The sequence below is a fragment of the Cervus canadensis genome, chromosome 5 (genome assembly GCF_019320065.1).
Source record: "Cervus canadensis isolate Bull #8, Minnesota chromosome 5, ASM1932006v1, whole genome shotgun sequence".
Lineage (NCBI taxonomy): Eukaryota > Metazoa > Chordata > Mammalia > Artiodactyla > Cervidae > Cervus > Cervus canadensis.
In genome coordinates, this window is record NC_057390.1 from 12,606,642 (window position 1) to 12,624,926 (window position 18,285).

The following is an 18,285-nucleotide window of genomic DNA, read 5'->3' on the forward strand; positions in this document are numbered from 1 at the left end:
AGTCACAGGTCAGAGCACCAGAAGTCCGGGCCCTCTCCCAGCTCCCATCTCAATCGCCAAAGTAGTAGCGGGTCTTACCAAGAAGTGAGCTATTCTGTTTCAGGAGAATACCCAGAGTGGTATCCACGTCCCCACATGCAACCCCAGAGGACCGAATTCACAGTCCCATCCCGGGGCCCCCTGCACCTCCCCTGCATCAGCCCTAAACAGCCTGGGAAAACATGCTGCACCCCATCAACCCAAGAAAGGCATGGCCACATACCAGGGCCCCCTCAAGGGCAAACACAGCCGCAGGCCCCGTCTTCTCCAGGGGCTCCATGCGGCGGCGCCAGCGGCGGCGGCGAAAGGCATCCGTCTTGCGGTACTCCAGATGGAACTTCCAGCCAAAGAGCGAGGCGTACTCCCAGCCCTCGCCCTCCGCCTCCGCCTGCCTGTGCTGCATGGAAGAACAGGGCAGACTCAGAGGCCGCTTGGCAGGTTGGCGGGGAGTCCCAGGTTGGGCTCCAGCTGTGCCCTCCTTGCCCTCCAGGACTCCCCACACGCACACCCCGCATCATCACCCTGCAGGTGGGAAAACCTGGGAGGGCCCCCTGAAGGAGGGGTTCTGAGTGGTTTCTGCAGTGACAAGAGTCCCAGGTCAGGAAATCAGGAGGAGAAGAGGCTCCCTGGGCTGTAGGGAGACCCAAGGAGCCAAGAAAGGAAGGTAGACTGAGCAGTGATGAAAACACTGGGCTTTTGGTTTGTTTGTTTATTTGGATTCCAGGTGGATTTCATGAATCCAAGGTTTTCTTGTAATTTCCTTTTTCTTCTTCCTATCCTGACTTACAAAAATGGAAACAGGTCTGCAATTCGGAGGCAAAATGAATAGCTCATTTCCCAATCATAGGTTGTTTCTCCACGAGGCTAGACCTACAACAGTGTGGAGAGACCCCCCCAAACTTCCCCCAAGGGGGCCCTTTCCCATCTGGGAGGGAGTCCCAGAAGCCCCTTCCCACCATCTCGTGACCTGAGATGATCCTCAGGCCCATGAGTTCAGTGCCAGTCCCAAGGCCGGCTATGCTAGTGGAGAGGGAGCGGGTGAGGCACACCGCCTGGCAAGCCTTCGCCTCTGTCCCCTGGGTGCCCTCAGAGGCAGAGTGGAGCTTGTCTGGTTCATGACACCAGGAACAGCCAGCTGCCCAAAAGCCTGGCCTCTCCTGCGACCCAGAGACCTTCCTCTCTAGATTCTCTGTGACCAAAGAGAGAGGAAGGGACTTGGGTCACGCCAAAGGCTATTCGTGGACTAGGGGAGGCCTAGTTCTTGAGCCAAAATTCCAACGTGTGCCTGGAAAGGAAGGACACAGGCCAAGAGGGCTCTGGGGCGGCCGGCCCTGAGGCCGTGCGGAACGCGAGCCTCTGTGTGACCCCGGGAGCAGGTGCAGGCCTGTGTGCTCATACGAGCTCACTCTGCACCTGTCTGCACCCCAGGGGTATCTGGGCATGGCCGTGGGCAGGGGCACTCACACTGTGAATATGCCCTCTGGTAAATGCCAACTGAGCCCACCCAGGCTCTTTGACCAGCAGCACCCTCATCCCCAGCAGCCCCCTTCTCCGCAGAATTGGCCATGCTGGAGGGAACAGGCTTCCTGGGGAGGGTATGCAGCCAGCCCACCCCAGCAACCACAGCCAATGACTGATGGCTAAGGTGGTACAAACCCCAGGCCCCTTGCCTCCAGGCGAGGAGAGCTCTGTCGTGCTCCAGGTTGAGCCCCTTTCCGAGCCACAGTTCAAGTCAAAACCGTCTCTGCTTCCCAGGGCCTCACCTCGGCCCACCTCCACCCCCGGGCTTACCCGCTTCAACGCCTCCATCTGGCTGAGGTCCCTCCTGCGCAGACGGACCCAGCGCCGCCGCCGATGTGTGTAGTACATCTTCTCAGCAGGGACCCAGTGCCTCGGCTTCCGGTCCGGCGGGATGGTGATGCTGTACTCCCAGCCTGCGGGAGGGGCGCCCGTCACCCACTGCCTGGCCATCTCCCACTCAGCATTTGGAGGACGTTCACAGACTTTCAAGTGGCCACCAATTCCGGATTTGCAGTTTGAAGTAAGGACTCCCCAGGAGGTCCCCCAGATGAAGTAGCCTAGTGAAGGCCAGTACCCCAAGTCCAAGGGCACTGCCTTTAGTTGTCCCCACCGACATGCCTCACAAGACTGCTGGGTGCTCACGGGGCTCCACACGCCGCCCACCTTGTTCATCAACGGCCCGGTTGAGGTCCGTGGACCACTCTTCATCTTCCCACTTCCAGCCCAGCGGGCACTCGATGTCATCCTTGGGAAGCACCTTCTCCCCGTTCTAGAGTGACACAGGTCAGGCAAGCGTGAGAAGACACGGACGTGGAGATGAGAGGATGCAGCCTGACGCTGCACATCCTCAAAGCCCCAGGTGTGACTTGGGGTCAGTGTCCCACCCTTGCCAGACCTCTCACTGGCCCTGTGAAAGCCTGAGCATGGATGCTGGGGAGTGGGAGCAGGGGAGAACACGCTTCTCTCAGTCCCAGGTCCTTCCGGGGCCTAAATGTCCAGGACTCTGGCAAAGCAGAGCCCCCTTGCCCCCAGAGCACCCCCTTACCACATCCGTGTAATTGTCGCTCATGTAGATCCACTGGCCTCCGGGGAGCCGGGTCTGGTTCTCAAATACCTCCTCCACGAAGCTCAGGTGGCCAGCATCAGTGTCGTGGAGCAGTCTGCGGACCGGGGTGAGTCAGAGTCTCTGCCAATACCCCCACCCACCCACACCCTCCAGCAGAGCACTCCAGGGCCTGGGCCAACCTGTCCGTGTCAGCCTCACTTCCAACCAACAACAGGAGAGATGAGGGGAAGAGACAGGAAGGGCAGCGAGTCAAGGGGACGGAAGAGAACGTCACCACCAAGATAAAGAAAGAAACAGGGAAACCGACTGAAGACTCCAAAAACCCTGTGGGTGTTTGAAGCTCGATAGATAGTTATAGAAATGTAAAATATTATCAAGCTACATACTTAAGATTTGAGTACGTGACTACGATAGGTGTTACTCTTCAATTTTTAAAGAGTAAAAAAAAAAAAAATTGTTGAATATCAACCGAAATGGAAAAAGGAGGAAGAGGTGGAGATGGCAACGCAGTTGGAGAAGGATAAGGCTGTCCTGAGAGGCACTAAGGGAGAGGGGGTCTGAGACGGGAAAGGGGTCCTGAGACGGAAGAGGGATTAACATGCAGGGGAGAGGGATTAACATGCAGGGGAGAGAGAAGGCTTTCTCTGGTATCTTGGAGCAAAGGGCTCTAACCAATGGACGCAAAGTCTACTGGATGTCAGTTAAGGTTTAATCAGAAAGGACTTTCTGATCATTAGAGCCCTTTGAGAAGAGAATGCTGCCTCGTGAGCCCAGGAGAGTTCAAGGGAGTCACTCTGACCAGCGCAGGGGCAGTGGGAGTAGGCAGAGACCCTTTCAGAGAAACGGCTGGGGCAGACAGGGTCTCCAAGCCCTCCCCACCCACGACTCACGTCTTCTCTGGACACACGAACCAGTCTCCAGCCCAGGCCCAGCCGGCCGAGGGGCGGAAGCTGTCCTTGGGTAGCTTGATCCTGCCCGTGATGTCAGAAAACTTGGGGTACGTGAGGCCCGTTGTGCCCCAGTTGCCAACCAGGGCCAGCTTGGTCTGGTTCTCATACTGGAGAGTGAGCAACGGAGAAGTCAGCAGGCCTGCAGTAGCTCAGGGGCTGGGGGTAGGGTGGGCAGGCGGGCAGGCACTCACGGTTTCAGCGAAGACGGAGAGCTTGCCCTCAGCGAACTGGTTGAACTCCTTTTCATCCACAGAGAGTCCAAACCAGAGCCTGACCCGAATCTGCACTGGCATCCGGGCTCCGGGCACCCCTTCCATCGGATACTGGGTACCAGAGAAGGAAAGAGACCCACAGTCCCCTTCAGAGTCAGGGTGTCTCAGTTTGCAGGGCCTCCAGGCCTGGGCATACCAGCCTGACACCTCATCAGTGTGGGCCCTATTGGAGGACTTCTCAGAAGTTCATGGACTGAGAAACCACACCAAGACTCCTTCTCATCAAAAGAGAAGACTGCATTCTCCCCACTCAGGAGCTCTCTGCAGAGACGGGCCATGTCGAGCCCAGGAACCCCAGTCTCTGCTCTCCCACCACATCCTCATTTCTGTTCTCTCCTAGAATAGCATGGCCCTGTGGAACTTTCTGTTACAGTGGAAATGGTTTTTTACATTTGCAGGGTTCAATGCACTAGCTCCATGTGGCAACTGAGCAGTTAAAATGTAGCTGGTGTGACTGAGAAACTAAATTTTTAGTTTTATTTCATTTAGATTTAAATAACCACATATGGCTAGCATATTGGACAGTGCAGTTCTAGAACATGTCTCTATAAGAGAAAGAAAGGTCTGAAAGGGGGAGAGGTTAAAGCCTCTCTCTTCATTTTCAGTTTCTGGTTGTTTTTTTTTTTTTCGGGGGTTTTTGGCTGGGTGTTAGTGTATCATCTGATATCCCCACCCTTTCAAGTGCTTATCAGCATGTTAACCGCTATTCACTGGTCTTCAACTGCTTTTTATCCTGAAACTTTCAGAAGCTCTGCCAAAACAGAATAACCACAACAACCCAACATAAAACATTTATTCTCCACAACTGTTTCACCATTTGATTGAAATCAAGGGTCAGAAACGGCCTAAGGAACAGAAGTGCCTCACTTTTAGAATAACACACAGTCCCTTAGAGGAAGTAACACATTAAGTATCCAGGCTTCATGTGCCTGAGCTTGGAGGAGTGTCTCCGCTGGGACAGGGAGCTGAATGAGATGAGAAAGTCATTTTGGTGGGTTTAGAGGAGGAAAGGGAGGCTGAGCTAAGGGTTCTCCAACCAGTAGAAGAGGCCTGGATCCCCGGAGTGGGAGCCCAGGCCAGGTAAGAGGACCAGAAAGGCGTGGTCATGCCAAGGCGTCAGCAATCCCACCCTTCACCCAGCCTCTCTGTCTTGGTTCATCCTCAGTGAAGCCTGGAGGAGCCCCTGACCCCAAGTGTCACCCCTCGGAAACCTCCCTGTGACTGTTTGCTTCGGTGTCCTCTCCCCTGGGGTGGTTAGTAGCCTTTTCCCCTCCAAACCACCAGCCCCAGGGAGATGGCAGGAATGCCTGACCCCCGCCTTCCCCCATCCGCCCCCAGTCTCTCCCCTGCCCTCCCCCAGACAAGGCCAGCCTACTGGACCCAAAATAGCAACAGCAAATAAAGAAATGTCTAGTTTGGGGCTCCTCTCCCTCTCTGCTGGTGCTCATTTTTTCCAACTTTGGTTTAAGTTAAGAAACACCAATGTTTTCTTGGTCTCTGCTTGCTGCCAACATTTTTGTAGAGCTTGCTCAGGAGCTACTGGCGGGGCTCATAAACTCAGTGGGGAAGACTTCGAGAAACAATCTTATATCATTTTTTTTTCCTTGCTTGGGATCAGAAAAATTTTTCAGTTTGCATTTCCCTGAGGCTGCAGGGCCAAGAGGTCAGAGCCTGATGCCCATTCCGTTCACAGGCGTCCACCAGGCCCGCTCCTGCGGCCTCACCTCCACTGCAGCCTGACAGCCCTCTCTGGTTAACCCTGTTCAGATGTGGCTGCTCCAGGACTTCCTTTCCCATCTGCCTGACCAGGCAAGGAGCTGGCTTGGGAGAGAGGAAAGCAGGATGCTAGGAGGTTAGGATCTCACGAGGAAAATGTCCCAGGTGGGAGGGGCAGCCCACTGCCTCACACCCCTGCCCTCTTTCTAGGCAAAGCCGGCTCTCCTCTGAAGCACCAATGACCCACATGTAGACTTCTGATCATCCCTGGCTTTGTGATGGCTTCCAGCCATGGTGCTGGTGGAGCCTCCTCTCCCCAGGGGGCAAAAGACCTCCCCAGAAAGGAAAAGGGGAGAAGAGGAGAAAAAAAATTGTATTCATTGATCACCTAGTTCCAGTAAGACCCTTGACTTGTGCTACCTAATTCCATCCTCAATACTGTAATCAGGGCAGTCTGATCTTTATTCTATAGGTAAGAAAACAGCATTCAGAGAGACTGGGCAACCTACCCAAGGCCACACAGTATTTCAGCCAACCTGCAACCTGTCCACATGCTTTTGAAAGCTGTCTCCTCTGCCCACCTCAGAAGGCAGCGAGGACGACTGGCCAGTGTATGAATGGATCAGCCAATAGCCACTCAGAGGTTAGAGGCTAAGGTTAGCCCACAGTGACTTCCTGGAAGAGGTGGGATGGAAGGAGGCTCTGGTGTGGATGGGAAGAGAGAGGAGAAAGAAGGTTGAAGGCCAGGCAGCTTATGATGCCAGCAAAGCCGTTTGGAGTGAGCCCCATATGGTGAGCGCACGCTTACTTCCCGGGCCGCCTCCTCTTCAAGCAGAGCAGCCTCAGTGATGGCTCTCCACACATGGACCCTCCCCTGGGCTGCAGCAGCCACAGCTCAGAGAGGGGTATCCCTGAACTGTGTCCTGACCAGCCAGCCACAGCACCCTGACCAAGGTTCATGTATCCCCACAAGAACCCCAAGAAGAAAGCAGGCATCTTCAGGCACCTGCTCATTTCCCTGTCACCCACTCCCAAGGCTGAGATAAGATGGTGGGGGAGCAAGGATGGGTGGGAGGAGAAAGGGCAGGGGAGGTGGGGGCCGAAGGACGGAAGGGACAGGGTTACCTGGTCCCAGGTCTCCGATGAACAGAGCCACGGGCACAGCCAGTGTCCACACACCAGCCTTAACACGGGGAGGAACTCGAACCCAAGCGTGACTCTACCTGGAGCCAAACCCTCGAGAGGGTGGAGGCAGGTCTGTGCCAGGACTCCTAAAGGTTGGCCACGGGGGCTGAGGCCGCCCCCACCAGGGAGCTGGCTGGAGAGGAGCACAGCCTCCGGGGTCAGCCCCCCATTCATTCCCAGCACCCCCTGATTCTCACCTACTTGCTTTCCAGACCAAGTGCCTGGGGTCTAGGGACTTTGTGGGAGGAGGGGAGAAGGGAAGTCTTTTTATGGAAGCCCTCGGTCCCTTCAGAGAGCAGAGCCTCGAAATTCTGAGCCTGACAGAGAACAGGAAACCGAAGGGAAGTGGACCACCCTGGGGGTAAGAGAGTATGACCACGACTTGAGGGAAAACAACCCACTTTCAGAAATATCGTCTGCAGTTTTCCACAGTTCTTGCCACAGTAGCTGGTGCCCCGACGGGAGAAGAGGACCTCGTGGGCAGGTACCCGCTGGTACGCCACCCGCTTGTCACCCTGCAGCATCCAGATGACGATGTCGGGCAGGCTGTTCTGGGGCTGGAGAGAGGGTGGCAGTCAGGGTAGGGATGACGGTACCTCCCAGCCCACGCCCTCAGCCCACCATGGACGAGCCAGCCTCTGCAGGCCTCTCCTCCCAGCTCCTACCCTTGGGTGTCCCCTGACCCCCCAGGGCTGGCTGGGCACCTCTATCTTCAGCAGCTCTGAGCCCTCAAGGAGAGGACACCAGATAGCCCCCAGCTCGCAGGAGTAGCCCACCAGGAATTCACTGATCTGCATTCACATTTTCTGGGAAGAGACACTCCTGCCTGGAGCCCCAAGTTCTTAGACCCCTCCACTGGGGGGTAGAGAAATGCTGACTTGACCCTAGATATGACATTACACTTAAGATCCACCCCCTTCCCCACTCCTGAGAGCACCAGTGAATCCACAGAAGGTGAGCACCTTCCCAGAGGACACTGGGGCCCTCCTCCCTCTAACAGCACGGACTCGGGCATCTGGCCCTTTTCTGGGCCCGCTGACACACGGCTCTGAAAACGGAGGGCCCTGGAGCGCTTCCATGCCTCTAGGGAGAACTGCCCCCAGATGCCACCCTCAGGAGAGGTGGTCGGTGGGCTAAATCCGTCTGCTCCCAAGGCCTGTGCTCTGTGGGACGGGCTGCCGGCGGGCACACCTCCCTGTGTGTCACTTCACCCCTGCAGCCGGGAGGCAGCCCAGGTGAGGAAATTCAGGCTCAAAGAAGTGAGGAGCCAGGCTTTTCTGATTCTAAATATATGTCCCTAACCACAACACCAGGTGTGGTCCCGCAGCGCCACCTGGAAACTTGCCGGAAACACAGATGCTCAGGCCCCACCCCAGACATGCGAGATCAGGTGGGGCTTGGACCCTGTGCTGACAAGCTCTTTGGGGGATCACCTTAACCACTCCCAACCATGACACAGTCTGCGCTGAGGGTTCCAGAGTCTGGGCCAAGATGTGAAAGGCAGTCTGTGACCCACCCCAGGGGATGGTCCACAGCCACTTCCAGGGGTCATCCTGGGCTTGAGCAGCACAGTGATACCCAGGTAACCAGTCATATGCCAGAGGCCCCACTTGGGGAAAAGACAACACTGACCCTTCAGGCCGCTTCCCCTCGGGAGCACCCCTTCCACCTCCTGGGCTCTCTTCTCCCCACTCAGGCCCTGGCCTTCTCTGCACACCCCTTCTGCAGAGATCATTCCTCACCATCTCCCTCCCTGGGGGTCCCACATGGCTCTGGCAGGGCAGGCAGCACCTGTGTCCACCCATGACACATGGGCAGACCTTTCTCCTCATTCTAGACAAATCTGTGGCCGGCCTGTTTCCCTGGAGACCTGGTGGGGGCATCTGACCCTTGGGGGCAGAGGGTTCAGGGTGTGGACGCAACATTACTACAGGTGCAGCCTCCTCAAGCCTGGGGCTCAGGGGCATCCGGGCAGGCAGGAGACACAGGGTCCTGTGAGAGGCAGGCTTGAGGCAGACAGGTTGGTGGGGAGGTGGGGCTGGGTCCCTGGGGAAGGGGGCCCTGGCACTGGACCTAGAGCCAGGCGCCCCGGATTCTGGTCCCAGCTCTGTCTCTGACATACTTTGGCACCATTTGTGCTAAGTCACTTCAGTCATGTCTGACTTTTTGTGACCCTGTGGCCTGAAGTCCACCAGGCTCCTTTGTCCATGAGATTTTCCTGGCAAGAATACTTGAGCGGGTTGCCATGCCCTCCTCCAGGGGATCTTCCTGACCCAGGGACCAAACCCATATCTCCTGCTACTCCTGCACTAGAGGCAGATTCTTTACCACTGAGGCACCTGAGAAGCCCTTGGCAGCATTTATTAAGCACATTTATTGAGCATACTTGGGGGCATTTTGGACTTCCCTGGTGACTCAGATGGTAAAGCATCTGCCTACAATGTGGGAGACCCAGGTTCGATCCCTGGGTCAGAAGGATGCTCTGGAGAAGGCAATGGCAACCCACTCTAGTACTCTTGCCTGGAAAATCCCATGGATGGAGGAGCGTGGTAGGCTACAGTCCATGGGGTCACAAAGAGTCGGACATGACTGAGCGACTTCACTTTCTTTCTTTGGGGGCGTTTATCAAGCACCTACTACATGCCAGATTCTGGGCTGGGCCCCACCACACCCGGTATCCCTTCTATGAACACAGACATGGAGGCTCAGAGAGATTAAGTCACCTGCCCAAGGCTACCCAGCAATAGAGCCAGTTTGGACCAGACATTCCCCCTGCCCCTCCCAGCACTGACATCCCAGGCAGGAAGGAAGGCACCTGGCAGGGTCAGCTACCTCATCAGCCAGGGCACGGAGTCGCAGGAGCCAGTCCTCAGCCTGCTCCAGGGCGGCGGGGAGCTCACTGTGGCCGAGCTTCAGGGCCTGGGCTGCCTCGGTGATCTGGCTCAAGTGCCGGGTACGCAGCTGGTACAGGTACTGGTCCAGGTGGGTGGCAGAGGGCATCTCCTGGACATCACCCAGGGGTTGGCTAAGACGGACAGAGACGGGATTTGCCTGATGAGCCAGAGCCCAGCACTCACCCGGGCCCGGGCACACACACACGCGTGTATACATGTGTGCACAGGCCTCAGACCCTCAGCCTCCTGCTGGCTGCTCCACCTGCCCTGGGTGCCTCCTCCAGCCACCTCCTCCAGGAAGCCTGCCCCAACCACACTGGCCAGCGTGCCTCCTGCTCTGAAGTAGCCCTCTGTTCTGAGGCTGCCTGTCTGGAACCTACCCTCTCAGCCTCCAGTTATGTGACCTCTTTCGCCTGTGCATCCCCTCTGCCCAACTGACCGCAAGCCCCCAGAGGCCCGGTGGGTCCCTCCTGCCCCCCTGCACCCTCCTAGAGCAGAGGCCTGAGCACTGAGTTGCCTTTGGCTGAAACGAATCCATTCTGGTGTACGCACACTTTCTTCAAGAAGGAAATTTATGGACCCCTGACAAGCCACTGCAGACGCTGTGGGGAGGCCAGCAGCCAGCAGCACAGATGGGTCGACCCAGGGCGGCCCCACAGCATCCCTCCCAGAACCCTCTGCCTTGGGAAGCCTTTGGAGAGGAGGTGGGGGTACACGTAGTCCCAGAAACATGGCCCCAAGCCTCCAGTAGGGGGGTTGGGTTTAAGCTCAACCCTATTTGGAGGCGTAGAACTCTGACCACCCCCATCCAAAGGCTGGACTCCCGGCCTAGGCGCCCCTTTGCTGGCTCCTCCGGGCCACACCAAGGCCCAGGGTCAGGCAGGACACACACAGGGGTCACAGAGGACGGAAGGGGTGGGTGACGGCCTCCGTGCTCTTCTCACCGGGCAGGACTCCTCCAGATTACCTCTGCTCCAGGGTCCGGGCCAGCCCACCCCCGCTAAGCCCTTGACTCGCAAACAGGACATCAGTCAAGCCCGCTCGCTCACCAGATCTGCTCCCACCACTCACAGCCACCCCCCACCTCACGTTCCCTCCCCGCGGTGTCTCGACTCCCGGCTCCCGGCTGATTTATTTTTCTGCCAATTTCCCCGAGCTATGCAGAACCAATTACCGCCGAGCGCAGCGGCACCGCCGCCGCCAGATACACCACTCTGGCAGGCCCTCGGCGCACTACATTTTTCCTGTTATTTTTTTTAATTGAATTTTTAGGGTGGGGGGAGCAGTACGCAAACTCCATCTCAGGAAACTTAAGCCCTGGGGCCTGTCTCAGGTCACGTACTGCACACCCTGTGGTAATATAATATTTACTGCCCCGAGGGTGCCTCGGATGGGGCTGCCCCAGGCCAGGAGAGGGGCGGCCTTCATCCCCAGCTCGCTGGAGCGCGGCGGAGGGGCATGTTCGGAGGGTGAAGGGGGGCCCGGGCCGGACTCCTGGGCTGGGCCTGCTGGGAAGGGGGCCTGAGTGGGCCTGAGGGCGGGGGGCAGGCGGGTCTGGAGTGGGATATGGAGAGGCGAGCCAGCCAGGGTGATTTATGCTCCCAGCCTGGGTCGGGAACTGAGAGGGACTGCCACGCAGACCACCAAAGGGAGATTTTCATGGAGCCACCAGCCCAGCCAAGGCTCCCCAAGAAACAGTCAAGACCCGTAACTGCCACAAGCAAGGTGCCTCAGCCCTTTCCCACCCTGTAAAGCCCAAGGCAGGCCCAGAAAAAAGGGAGGCCTGGAAATGGAGGCTGGATGACGGCCCCAGCCCCAAGGAGGGGCAGTCGCTCTACCAACGCTGGATGACTTGGAAACGACAGGCCAGCCCAGGGCAGGGTCCCGCACAGGCTAGGAGCAGAGCTGGGCTGTTCCACAAGGTGGCCGTCTGCCCCCGCGGGGAGTGGATGCCTTTATCAGGGATGCTGCCTGGGAGAGGAGAGTGTCCAGCCTGAAAGATACACTGGCCACTGGGTCATTCATTTCACTCCTCATGAGGAATAGCTCTGTTGGTCCTGACCAGAGGCTGGGTCCAGGGATGAGACCAGCTCTGCCCTCAGGAAGGCCCTGGAACAGACAAGCTAGATCACCCACCGCCCCCCTCGCCCCGAGCTGTCTCAGAGTCTGGAGTACTTCCTGGAGGAAGAGGACTCAAGCTGCACTGGCAGGGTCAGCAGAAGTGGGTCAGGCCGAGCAGAGCAGGAAGGGACTTCTGGCTGAAGAAGCAGAATGTGAAGGACCCTTGATGGTGGAGCTGCGGGCAGGGCTGGCTGGAGGAATGGGTGAGCAGCTGGCGGTCATCTATGGTAGGCTGGCTCATGTAATCTGCGCCCAGGTGCCCTGCTATCGGCTGCAGTGATGCGTAACACAGAGCCGTGTAGGGGAGGGGAGCGCTCTTGCTATGGCCCCAGGGCTATTGGTGGCTCAGATGGTGCTGAGGGAACCAATCTTCCACAGAGAGGCATGCATGCCCTCCCGAGGGGATGGGACCCTCCTCACAAGCCTTGACTTAACACCAGGGCTCTTTGGGAGGCCCCCAGCCACCATCGATCCCCAGGAAAGTGATTCACGGAGACCAGGCTTTGCCAGAGGCATTGTGAGCCGAGTACGCCAATAACAGAGCACTGGGAGAGTGGTGCGGCAGCCCGGGGACCTGGGACCCACCAGTCTCGGATGTGTCAGGCCCCTCGGACCGGCCAAGGTCCACACCGCACCTGAGTCATGAGCAGACCATGGTGACCCCAGAGCCCTGGCCCACCCTCCGCACCCGAGCTGTCAGGTGGGGCAGTGGGCACAGCCAGTCACTCTGCAGCTCCCCCTGCTGACGGCACTGCCTCTAGCTTCACACTGACCTCCGACCTCCCGACCACAGACGCCCTCAGGCAACTGCTACCCAGCACTGCCAGCCCTGAGTGCCTCTCCCTCTGCCAAACCTGCTCTTCTCCCAATGTCCCCCTCCAGAAATGGCCCTGCTCGCCACCCTCCTGCTCTGGCCAGAGCCAAGGGACCATTCTGGACCTTCCCTGGGCCCCCACCCTCAATCCACCATCAAAGCCTGTCCAGTACGGAGCAGCAACCACTTACTAGGGTGTGAATCTGGGCGATTAACCTCTCTGAGCCTGTTTTCTCATCTGTAAAATGTGGATCCCTCTACTTCCCACCTCATAAGATTCTTATGATCAGTTAATACTGAGGTGAAAGTCTCAGAACCACACCTGGCACAGAAAGTGGTCCCCATGAGGCTGTTATTCACCACAATGCCCCCTGAACAGCCCACACTGCCCCCTACTTCTCTCACCCACGTCCCTGAGTCCCTGCCGTGGGTGATGCCTTCATCAGTCACCCCTCACCACCACCCCCGGCCCACCACTCTCACTGCAGCCAGAGTGAGTGTCTGAACCCCAGGAATCCCTGGACCCCCACTGCCCCCAGCTCTGGGCTTGCCTTAGCAAACCCGGGAGGCCTGTCCCATCAGGACTGCAGCTCCCCTCACAGCCCCCAGGGGGCAGCAGGTATCCCTGGCTCCTGCGCCCATGCCCAGAAGTCCATTCCCCAAAGGCTGACTCCTCCCCTCCAGGGTTCTAGGGCACCACCGCCTCCAGGAAGCATCTATAGATTTGCATAAGATGCACCTGCTCTGAGCTCCAAAGGCACATGCCTCGAGCCCCCAACACCTTCCTTCATTTGCTCACTTCTGCCTCGTCACCCCCGAGAGGGTCGAAGCTGCATCCTTGTAACGTGCTTTAGGTTCCTCACTTGGAACCTGCCAGGTCTCAGGAAAGTCTGGAGAAGGAGTGAATGACCCATCTGGGCAGCAGGCCGCAGGGCCATTTCTGATAAATGCGTGCTTCCTACCTGGAGTACAAAGGACCAGAAGGGTCCCTGGCAGGCAGCCACACAGCACTTCTCATACACTCCACAGGGGCTGGGGTGAGACGATTTAGAGGAGGGTGTAGAATATATTTGCATACATTCACACTTAATCCCATGGTAAGAAAAAAGACTGCTATCTATTAAAGTCCATTTAATACCTGGGAAAACTGAGGCCCAGAGAAGTAAAGTTGCCCAAAGCCACAAAGGTGGATAACAGGATGAGAATCTAAGTCTCCTCAGTGCTTCTTCTTCTTAATAATAATCACAGCTATCATTTATTAAATACTTCCTAAGGGCCAGGCATTTTGCTTGTGTGACCTTATAAAGCAGTTACAATATTCTTAATGTCAGGTTGAAATGAGGAAACCAAGGTTAAGAGCAGGTGGGTGGTGAGCCCCAAATCACCCAGCTGTGGAGGAGAGGTTCAGATGCTTCCCCTTCTACCAGTGCCCTGGACCCCCATTCTCCTTCACCCTGGGGGCTCCCTTTTCCTGAAGCTGACGATCAGCCATGTCAATAGAAGGCTAAACAGAAACACTGGTCCCAACACGGCCCCAGGGGGAGGAGGGCGCCGTCACCCCCACCAGCCAGCTCCTCCTGGAGATTCCATCAGGGAAATAGGAGGTCGGGGATCAGAGACACAATGCATCCCATTCAGGTGAGCCGGGCCGCCCCGGGCCTGCAGCTGCCGCTGCTGCAGGGAGATTTATGACCTGCTCTAAATGTCACCTTTTCAACTCCCCGCGCTGGCTCCACCACCTTTGGACTCAGCACGGGCTGGACTGCTGGCCAAGCGTGGCTGGGGAGACGTGCCGTCGCTCACCGCCACACACGAACACTCCCGGGAAAGGGCCCAGCCAGCCAGAAGCGGAGGGCGCGTGGGTGCCGGGCACCCCCTACCTGCAGCCTGCGATGAGCTCATCCATCAGCTGAACCACCAGGGAGTCCGCGTCCTCGTCGGAACACTGAGCCTTCAGGGCCAAGTGGACCTGCTCCAGGCCGGCTTCCTGTGGAACGGGCGGGCTGGGGTCAGGAAGGTCACCGTGGGGTGGACCCTCAACCCCCAGGTCCTGTCACCACAGCCCAGCCCCTGAACCAAAAAGGAAAGAACAGGGAGAGCCAAGAACGCAGAGTTTGGACCCCCAAGCCAGCGGCTGTCGTGGCTCAAGAACTTTCCAAGGTTCCCTGCACCAAGCGTTCCAATTCCCAGACCAGGGACTCCTGCCCGCATGTGTATCTCGCTCTCCGCGGCCCCGTCAAGCCAGGTCTGACGTCTCACAGGTAAGTGAGCTCGGAGCCAGCTCCAGTTCCCACCTGGCACCCTCTCTCCTTTCCAAACCTTACCACCCAAGCAGGCTTGGACCCCACTCTCCTTCCTTCGGGAGCTCACAGACAACCTGCCATCATGGGCCTTCCCTCCCCAAACTCCTACCGGTGCCCCCATTGCAACTGGTCTCCTCCAGGGAGCGCTCCATCCCCAGGTCTCAGGCCTGAACTGGGAGACAGATCTCCCAACAGGTCACCCTCAGGCCAAGGACTTGCCCCTCCATCCCCACCCCCTTGCCTACCTCTTCCTAAGCCTGTGCTCCACCCTGGGCCCACCATGCTGCGGACAGACAGGCCCCGGAAGGCACAGCCAGCCCCTGTCTCCCAGGCATGGCCTGGCAGAGGACAGATGGCCAAGAAGATGCTGGACTTGCACAAAATCGACTCCGAGCTCTCCCAAACCTGGGTGTGGACTGGTCCCTCCCTCCCAGAGAACTGCAGGTCTCAGGGAAAGTGTGGGTCATCATGGTCCCCATTTGGGGCCAACAGCCCCTCCCAGTCATTCTAAAATCCCCGTTCCCTCCTTCCCTTTCCACCTTCCCTCCTCACCACGCTCACCTCCTCCACCTGTCCAAACCTCTCAACCCCCTGCCCTCTACCCTGCTGCCCCTTGTGGACCCCCAAAGCACAGCCACACCTGCCTCCCCCCGTTCTCACGGGCCACACACCTGGTGGGTGAGCCTCCACCCCGTGCACACACAGAAATGGCCAGGGGCCACCACCAGGGTCTTCCGCCCTTGGCCTCTTCCCTCTGCCCACTTTGACTCTCCTCTGCTCTCTGGCCAAGCGCCAGGCCTGCAAATCCCAGCATGCACCAGTAACCCCCAGCCACATCCAGGACAAGACACACCCCTGACCTCACAGCCCCTCCCTTCTCCCCAGCTCCCAGCCACTGGAGGCCCTCCCCACAGCTCCTGCTCCCCAGTCCAACAGACCGCCAAGTCCTTGCAGCTCAACTCCTTCCGATTTCTCCCTGAGGTCAGCTCCTTCCCAAAGCCACTCCCCTGGGCCCCCTCAAGGGCGTCCTAACCGGCTCCCAGCTCCCCTCACTGGATGCAGACCCTCGCCGCCCTGAGTTGCTTGCCTGATGCTAACTGGCCTCCTCTCGCCTCTGAGCCCCCCTCCCTAGGGAATCCTGGAGCAATGTCTGAACTGAAACGTCAGCCTCTGTAGGAGAAGGGTGGATGAACCTGCTTTCTCCCTTACTAAGCTGACCCCTGAAGTCAGGGGCAGCATCCTGTTCACATCCACCCTCTAGCTAGATGTTTCCAGCACAACCCTCGCTGGGCTGAGTCAAAGGCATTCGATGAATGAATGAATGGGTGGATGGATGGCTGCAGGCTCTGTCCTCAGCTGGCGGGTCAGTTTCTCTCAGCTGTGTCCCTGTGCCATCTCCTACCTCGGACTTGAGCAGGGCAGGACTGCAGGCCTGGCCTGGTCAGGACACAGGGACCACAGGCGTGGTGAGGTCTGCAGGCTTAGCCCCTGTGGAGGCAGGACTGAAGACACCCGCGGGCCAGGAGGGGTGCATGCATGGGGTGCTGTGGGTGGTGCCCGCTTCCACTCACCAGCTGGTCGGCAATCCTGAGAAGCTGGTTCTGAGCCTCGACTCTGTGGCTGATGTCCTCCCAGTAAGAAGACAGCACCACCACGGGCTTCACGTTGCCCCAGGGTAGGTAGTAGTAGTGGCATCCTGGAAGGATGCAAGGGCCTGGCGCTGAGCCCCAAGCAGAGGAGAGGGGGGCCCGAGGTAGGGGGTGGATGCAGACACCTGCCCCCCACTAAGACACCTGTGGCACGACCTGTATTCCCCAGTGCCCGGAAAAGGTGCTAAGAGTTCCCTCCACACACTGAACAGACAGCTGCTGCTCTCATTAGGACTCCTTAGCACATCAAAACCGAGGGGCTGTCAGAAGGGCCCTGGGAATCCCACGCTCTCCAAAATCTCTACGCAAAGCCCCACAGCCACCATGGAATGAGTGGTCGCCAAAGGTCAAGATCAAGGCCAACCACTGCTGGTGTCAGGAGCCCAGTCTATGGGTCCCAGCAGGAGGGGTGCACCTGGAGATGAGCATGGGGAGGCAGTACATCGGGGAGCAGGCTAGGGGGTCCCCCAAACACGTGTGCCTCTGGGCGAGCCTCCAGAAGCTTTCCGCAGGGGATGGGATTTAGGGCTCGGCCCCTACTCTGAGTTCTGGGCCCTCTGCCAGGCATGCAGCCTCCGGCCTCACCATCGAAGACCGCCCGGCTGTACTGGGTGGTGGAGGCCAGCGGCAGGCAGGTGGTGTCGAACTTGTTGCCATAGTTTCCGATGCTGACCTCGAACTGGACGGCGTCATCAACGTCCTGAAGCATGGTGGCAGAGTAGAAGGCAGCAAAGAGCGAGTACTTGCGCCTCCGGAGGTACTTCTGGGGGCAGAGAGGGCAGCCTCAGGGTCACGGGGGGAGGGACAGGGACACTGGTGCAGGGAGGGGTCACGTGGCTGGAGGCCCTGGCTGAGCCTGGCACCCAATAAATCCTGGCTGGACGGGTGGGTGGCGAGTGCTCCGGCTCTGCACCAGAGCCCAGATTTGGTCAGTAACTGAGCAAACTCATTCCAGGCCTGTGTGTTTGGCCGTGTTCCTCTACTAAGGTCTGCGCCTCCGAGGTCATGGAGCTCCTTAATCCAAACCAGCAGCGGAGGCACCACAACCCCAGGAAGCCTGGTCTCCTGCCTCTGCCTTTCCAGAAGGGGCCGAAGGCTGTAACGCACTGTGTCCCCCCACCCAGAACACCCACTCCACACCACTCAGCTCCACCACGCTGGCCAGCTCTGCAGCATCACAGGCTGCTACGTGTGTGGGGTGAATGAACCCCATTGTCCCTGCTGGGCATCAGGCACCAGGCTGAGGACATGGCCAGCACTCAACCACACATCCTGGCTTGAACCAAGATGACTTTACGATCCCCTCTGTGGAAGGCAGAGAGGAGAGAGGTTACATGACTGGTTTATTAGATGAAGTACACAGTGATAATAGCTAACACTTATTGAGCACCTACTGCATGCTGGTATTAATAAACTTCATTCTCACAACAATCTTTTGGGGTGAGTATAATTATTACTCCCACTTTACATATAGGAAAACTGATACAACTGGTAAGTGGACAAGCCAGAACTCAACCAGCACCACCGACTACAGGATGAGAAAGTATAAACCCTCATGAGGACTCCACATAGCTGCCTCCTAGAAATAAGGTCCGGTTCCACCACTTGCCGCTCTGCTACATTTGAGCCTCAATGTTCTCATCTGTAAAATGGGGATGCTCAGAGCAGGCACCTGGCGGGTGCTGGGAGGACTCAGTGACATCAGGAGTATCATCAGCATTGTGTCTGACACACAGTGATTCATAAGTGTTAGCT

At 57.8% G+C, this 18,285-nt stretch overlaps 1 protein-coding gene across 21 annotated transcripts in view; it reads right to left on the bottom strand.

Moving 5' to 3' along the window:
• Nucleotides 1-18,285, bottom strand: part of DYSF (dysferlin) — a 220,530-nt gene that overhangs the window by 106,022 nt on the left and 96,223 nt on the right. For all 21 annotated transcript variants that reach the window (XM_043468215.1, XM_043468211.1, XM_043468220.1 and 18 more), the window contains 11 exons: nt 17,116-17,293; nt 16,453-16,577; nt 14,459-14,565; nt 9,582-9,774; nt 7,151-7,306; nt 3,768-3,899; nt 3,517-3,683; nt 2,606-2,720; nt 2,224-2,329; nt 1,831-1,973; nt 263-436 (listed from right to left, as the gene is read on the bottom strand). In XM_043468215.1, coding sequence (XP_043324150.1) covers nt 263-436; nt 1,831-1,973; nt 2,224-2,329; nt 2,606-2,720; nt 3,517-3,683; nt 3,768-3,899; nt 7,151-7,306; nt 9,582-9,774; nt 14,459-14,565; nt 16,453-16,577; nt 17,116-17,293 — 1,596 coding nt within the window. The remainder of the gene's footprint in view (nt 1-262; nt 437-1,830; nt 1,974-2,223; nt 2,330-2,605; nt 2,721-3,516; nt 3,684-3,767; nt 3,900-7,150; nt 7,307-9,581; nt 9,775-14,458; nt 14,566-16,452; nt 16,578-17,115; nt 17,294-18,285) is intronic.